The 6582-nt window shown below is 48.0% G+C and overlaps 1 protein-coding gene across 1 annotated transcript; it reads right to left on the bottom strand.

The window, feature by feature from the left end:
• Positions 1-30: 30 nt before the first annotated feature.
• alkbh4 (alkB homolog 4, lysine demthylase) lies at positions 31-1850 on the bottom strand. The gene is made up of 3 exons (XM_056594290.1): positions 1691-1850; positions 1100-1288; positions 31-890 (listed from the first exon to the last, which is right to left on the bottom strand). The coding sequence occupies exons 1-3, from the start codon at positions 1805-1807 to the stop codon at positions 336-338; spliced, it is 861 nt and encodes a 286-aa protein (XP_056450265.1). The 5' UTR covers positions 1808-1850; the 3' UTR covers positions 31-335.
• Positions 1851-6582: the final 4732 nt, after the last annotated feature.

The raw sequence follows: 6582 nt of genomic DNA, 5'->3' as shown, positions 1-6582 counted from the left end.
AAAGGTCAAACAGACTTTGGAAACAGAACATTTTTGTTATTGTTTATTGTACATTTTTTGTAATGCTATTGCAGTAATTTGTACTGAATATTTTTTTTCCACTGGTGACACGAAGTGAGTCAAGATTAAATGATTAGGTCCCATTATTACTGTTATGATTAATGTAATCTTTAAGAAACCTCTTAGTCTTATTCTTCAGTGTTGGATACACAAAGGCCTGTGTACATGTAACTCGCAAAAAAACTAAAGAGCAGAGTGCTCGAGTGGCAGTTCAAAAGTTAAAAACAGTCACTAGTCCTTAAATGTGCGTCCCGCACACCGCCAGTTGCGTCCCGTCAACTGGCGGTGTGGCTGAAGCTAAGGGCCACGTCCAGCAGCCGCAGCCCCACCTCTGCCTGCGGCCCCCCTGGCAGGAACTCGCTCGACAGCTCTCGGTACGTGCTGCACAGCCGGCGTGCCGGGACGTCCCTCCTGTGAATGGCGTGTTTCCATTTGTGGCGTGCCTCGCCGTATAGCACCAGCAGCGACCTGCGGGGGAGACGGACGGCCACCTGTACCTCCTGGTCATCCTCGTCACGGTTTGTGTCCTCGCTCCCTAGTCTGAGTTCTAGTGCCTGCGCTGCTGGGAGGGACATGGTGAGCACGCTGTCCGAGAGCATGTTGACGGTCACCAGGCGCTCGCCCCACAGCCAGGAGTCGTCCAGGTGCGGGTCGATGGAGGAGCCACGCCCGGGGTGGTAGTCTAGGTTGCATTGCTCCACAGGCTGAAAGCCCTCCAGGATGGGCTGCTGAACCATCCTCTCCACCAGGGGCCGGCTGATGGCTGGCAGGCCCTGGAAACTGCCCAGACGCACCTTCCGCTTCTTGAAGTTGACCTTGGGCCCAAAGTCCTGATAACAGTAAATGTAGTTTAGGTTGGTTGGTTTTCTTTGAATATATTTATTAATATATTTATTGGTATATATACCAATACACCAACATATCAGTATATGTTGGTGTTATAGACGAAATCATGGTTCAAAGAATAATGCACGCCAAAATGTGATAAAAAAAGGTATACAGAGCGCTGCATAAATGTAGATTGATTGTAAAACACAACCTGTTTTTTGCGTCCCGACTGGGACGGGCTCCAGATGTTTTTGTCCATCTCGTGTACAAGCTCTTCCTCCTCCTGTTTGGACAGGAAGTCTTCCCAGAGGAGGACACCTGGAAAGGGGAGGGATGGAGGTTCTCCATCCTTACGTACTGCTGATTTTAGCAAGGGATCGTAGCAGAATTGCAGTTTAACCTGGAAGGGCAACACACGTTTAGGTGACACAGATGGAAAAACCGGTGCTCGTGTGATTGTTTAAATGTCATAGACATTAAATAAATGCTTTGTTTTGTTTTACTTGAGACCGACACTGTGGTTAGGGGCTATACAAATCAATTAATGTTCATGTTAAAACAACTGCAATCTCTCTGTTGTTCACAGTTAAAGGCACAAACACAAAATAAGTGTGCACCAAAAGAGGATGGATAAAACATAAAGTGTCAAGAGTGATGTAGGCCGGGAACAAAGTGCCACATAGCGTAGAAATAATCACATGGTGGCTTATGAACTGCTGAATGTCAGAAGGAATATTAATTGCCAGCGTTTAAAATAACTCCCTCCGTCTAAAGTTAAGTTTTATTTTATATAAACATATACCTTCTCTTCGCTCCCGTTTAATATGTATTCCTCCTTCAGTCGCTCACATAACAGACAACTTCGGATTCCTTTACAGCCACATTTGCTGACATAATCATCGGTCTCTGTTGAGGACATCGTCTTTTCTATCGGTCTGTCGAATTAAACTTCCGTATTTACCTTATGCGTCACTTCCTCCACGAGTGTCTTCTTCGTTCACAGGACAGTTTTGGAAGCGAGGTCATTAATGCCCCAAGTGGTTCGTTTGTTGTTTGCCTTTTTAGACCCTTTAGCTTCTTATTGGCTGGCACCATGGACATATACAGTCGTCAAGGCAATTTCATGTACACATACTAATGCAAAGATGTTCAGTATTACAAAAACACTATATAGGCCTAGACATAGAGGTAACTTCTCAGTATTCAAACTGCAGCATAACTAAATAAATGCTTGGGGACATGGGGTGGATGTAGGTGCACCTATGTTTCTTGTCGTTCTACAGTTGGTAGCATAAACTGTAAATGAGTCCATTGAGTCCACCACATGTAGAAAGTCAGATATTTGTAACAATCTGACATAAATGGGACACTCCTGAGAAACACATAATGAGAAAAACAGTATGCATGTGATTCTGATATACACAGAGTGGACCCCAACACAGGGAGTATACGAGCAATTGTATATATCCCACAATATAGTATTATTATTAGCATTATGTTATCATCTGATAGTTCTTTATACCCGGCCAGGACCTGTATCATTATGCAGGAAGAAAACGGTATCCAGCTTCTCTGGAAGCAGAAGGCGGGTTGTTGCAGGAAGGAGGAAACTGGGGTTGGCATATTAATGGTTTTGGTGTACAGGAGTGTAGTCCACATTGTTGTTGGTAGGGTGACATTGATGGCTTATATGATGAATGTGGGGTATCGGAAACAGTTGATCATACCCACAACCCGGGGGACTCTTGCCATTCTTGCAGTAATGAATTTTTCGTTTTTTGTAGAAGCCCCTCCGTTTGAAGGAAGAAGAACTCATCTCTACCTGCAGTGGTTCCCAAATGTTAACCAGTTATGTACCCCAGTGACCATGGACATCCTAGGACCTCCAGCATCGCGGACAGCTCACGAAAATGCTTTTGTTATTAATTCTTTGTTATAATAATTCAAGTGAATGGTTTTTCTCTCCTGTAAAAGTCCTAACATCCACAAAATCTTCCAAACAGTGGTGTTTTTCCCACCCAATATCTTATTGTTTCTAAGCAAACTAGACGCATGGGTTTGCCTTTGAATTATATGAACAGATACTCTGCTTCCCATCTTGACTGAAAGGTACGGTTTTCTTGACTGAGTTTTCTTTTAATTTTTGCACTGCTCATTGCCATGGCTCTCTGTCTTTATTCCTCGCTCATGGGGAAGGCCCAGGGCCCTGAGATGTTTTGCATTGGAAGCGCCCTCTATCGGTGAACAGTATAATGAGTGTTTAAAATATATATTAAATTAATTAAAAAAATATATATATAGATAAAATGTCCATTATATTTATTTGTATCTGTATGCCACACTGAGTGAGGATGCATGAGGGCTGCCAGTTGCGAATCCCTACCATTACAAACTTTTTCGCAATGGTTACAAAATAGTTTAGCGGGTTTCTTACATCTTATAACCTTCGTCATTATTATACTGTTTATATTGTTAATACAAGTTGTGTCATATATTCTCTGTTCCTGACTGGGTACCCCCAATCCGTTCTGCAGGAGTGGGTACCGGATTGACTCGGCTGCCAGATCGACTCGGGGTCCTGCACTTACAGATGACGTATCGACCCTTGACGTATCGACACACGCCAACTGACAAAACTCGGAAGGGTTGTTTATAAACGGGAATCAATCATGGACATAAAAAGAAGGCTCAATCTGTTTTGGTTTTGATTTCACTGAACGCAGCCCGTTCCTTCGCACAAACAAAGCCATTGGAAACACGTATAAAAGCACTGATGAATGCATATGTAACCCAGTTCCTGTTAGGGACTCTAATTCTGAAGGAGGCGAACGGAAGTGTCTGAGTGTGGGTCGTTGTTTTGACTCTGTGTTGGGAGCGCTGGAAATAAAGTGGATCGCCCCGTTCAGTGAATGGAGTTAACCGATCCTCTTTTATATAAAACGCGCATTTAAAAGCCAGCGTTTACAGGAAGTGCGTCATTATTGCGCATCTAGGACCCCGAGTCGATCTGGCAGCCGAGTCAATCCGACACCCACACCGGCAATTTGAATTTGCCATGCAATCTATGATTGATTTTGGTCTGGCAATAGCCAGGCCGCGGGCAGCTTTCATTACACAGTAGCAGGAGTTGGTTGGGCTTGACGTGCCGAGACAGCTTGTACACGACCTAAAGCCTGTCTGGCCTCACGTGGTATGAGACTGTAATCTATTACCTGGAGGACAATAGGCGAGGGAAGAGGACTAACAAGTCAACTCCAAAACACTCCCCCTTAGATGGGGGTTGGGCGTGGGGCCAGCGATCCCACCCCGTAAAAACAGAATAGCTACCAAAACATCGATGAAACCCAAGAAATCCTTACCCCTTGGGAAAGAAGCCTCTACAGCACCTCAAGCTAAAGAGATGATGACGACGTGCCTGGAAAACCGAAAGGAGACAGCACGTCCGAAACTGCTTCTGACCTCAAGGCGACCCACAAACATAGCAACATGGAACGTGAGGACCATGTACGCTGGGGGAAAGGCAGCAATGATAGAGGAGGAAATGAGGAGATATAAAATATCTCTCCTTGGTCTGGGAGAAACCAGGTGGCTCCAGTCAGGGCAGGTCAAGCTGGCGAGTGGAGAGACCATCCTCTACTCTGGACATCCAGATGACTCTGCACCACACACTCAGGGAGTAGCATTCATGTTGTCCAAAGAAGCACAGAGGGCCCTGATCAGCTGGGAACCCATCAATTCAAGGATCATTACAGCCAAATTCCAAACCACACATTGGGCTAGAGCAACGCTGGCGTCTAGTTTGTTGACTGCCGCTTCTGTCCCAATCGTTCGTGTTTTGTTAGTCGTTAGTCGTTTCTAGTGTTTTGTTTTGTTCCCGTCTACATATCCGTCTACATATCCGTATTCCTTCAACTTCATCGGTCATTGCTGCACCCGGTTTTACTCTTCTCCTCCCTCACTCCTGGACCATCTACTGCGCTAGCCAGCTAGCTAGCAGCTGGATTAACTTTCTCCATCTCCGGACTCACCTCATCACTGGACTCATCTGTTTTCTCCCGGCTTCGAGTGTGTGGACTGCGTGATCTGGGCTCGGTTGTCTGGCTATCTTGCTGGCGTTCTTGGAGGGAGCCTCCACTCCCTCTCAGCTCGCCTGCTACAGCCTGCTGAGGCCCGCCATGGCATTGCGGGTCCTACCTGCCGTGCAGACATGGTCTGGGGCAACCAACGCCACCCACTCCACCAACTTCAACACCCGGTCCACTGCCGCTTTCCCTCAACTCCATGCCCACCAGCTTCTAGCTAACCAGCTTCTAGCCACCGCCAGTTTACTAAACGGATTATCCTCATTTGCTGCTACGTTACATCTCCTCCTTGGACAGACTACCACTACGCCACCAACTTCTCGTCCACTCACCTACACTGCTGCTGACCTTCACCTCCTCAACCACAACTACCGTCTCCCAGCTGCTGCTGCCTCTGCAGCCAGCTCAGCTGGGATCCTTCGCTGGCCCCGTTACATCCACCGGCGCTCTGGGCTCTCTCACAACCAACACTCCAAAGATGGCTCACCTATCCCCTCACTCTGGACTAGTGTTCGCCCCCCCGTCGCCCCCACCAGCCGCACTGCTAACCTCAGCAACCTCCGCCACCCCACCCCTGCGCCCCCATCCATCTCCCTTGCACTGCTGAACTGCCGTTCCCTCTCCAACAAATCACCTATTTTACTTGAACTGCTACTCGACAACAACATCGACCTGCTTTTCCTCTGTGAAACATGACAACAGCCCCTGGACTTCTACGCTCTCAACCAAGCCACTCCATCCAACTACAGGTACACTGCCAAACCCCGCCTCTCCGGGCGTGGGGGAGGTCTTGCTGTCATACACAAAAAATCTACATCCATCACTGAATTGAACCTCAACCTTCCATCCATTTCATCATTTGAATACCTCGCTCTCTCCCTCCCCAATTCTATCACCGCCATTCTAATCTATCGTCCCCCAAAGCCCCACCCCTCTTTTCTCACTGACATGTCTGACCTCCTCACCATCGCATCCTCTCTCTCTTCCCGCCTCCTACTCTCTGGTGACTTCAACATCCACATTGACTGCCCTAACGCCCCACTGACGTCTGACTTCCTCTCTCTCCTGGACTGCTTCCACCTCACCCAATACATCGACTTCCCCACCCATACCAAAGGCCACACTCTGGACTTAGTTTGTTCCTCTCTCCTACCCATATCCAACCCCCACCCCCTCCCCTTCGCACTCTCTGATCATCTCTGCATCCTTTTCTCCGCCCCCCTACCCTCGCCCCACAACCCCATAAAATGCACCACTACCTACCGCAACTTCAAGTCAGTCAACCCCCTCACGCTCTCCCAGCTCATATCCTCTGCTTTCCCCCCTGACTCCGCCCCCTCTTCCCCCGATGACTATGCTGCCATGCTAAACACCACCCTCTCCGACTCCCTCGATTCTCTTGCCCCCTGTAAAACTTCCTCTGTCTCATACACCAACCCTGCCCCCTGGTACACCCCTGAACTCCGCACCATGAAGCAGACGGGCCGCCGACTGGAACGACTCCTCAAAAAAACCCGCCTCACTGTCCACGCCGAAGCCTACAAGCAACACATCTCCTCCTACCGTGATGCTCTCCAAGCCGCCAAATCTGCCCACCTCTCCACCCTCATCA

This window comes from Gadus chalcogrammus, chromosome 7, assembly GCF_026213295.1.
Source record: "Gadus chalcogrammus isolate NIFS_2021 chromosome 7, NIFS_Gcha_1.0, whole genome shotgun sequence".
NCBI classification, from domain to species: Eukaryota; Metazoa; Chordata; class Actinopteri; order Gadiformes; family Gadidae; genus Gadus; species Gadus chalcogrammus.
This window is presented reverse-complemented; position numbering and strand designations above follow the sequence as displayed.

Excerpts from the sequence above, each read along its gene's own strand:
- alkbh4 (XM_056594290.1), bottom strand. The coding sequence starts at position 1,807 with ATGTCCTCAACAGAGACCGATGATTATGTCAGCAAATGTGGCTGTAAA. Across the intron at positions 1,289-1,690 it reads TAAACGGGAGCGAAGAGAAG|GTTAAACTGCAATTCTGCTA; the intron begins GTATATGTTTAT and ends TTGCCCTTCCAG. Across the intron at positions 891-1,099 it reads AGTCGGGACGCAAAAAACAG|GACTTTGGGCCCAAGGTCAA; the intron begins GTTGTGTTTTAC and ends TACTGTTATCAG.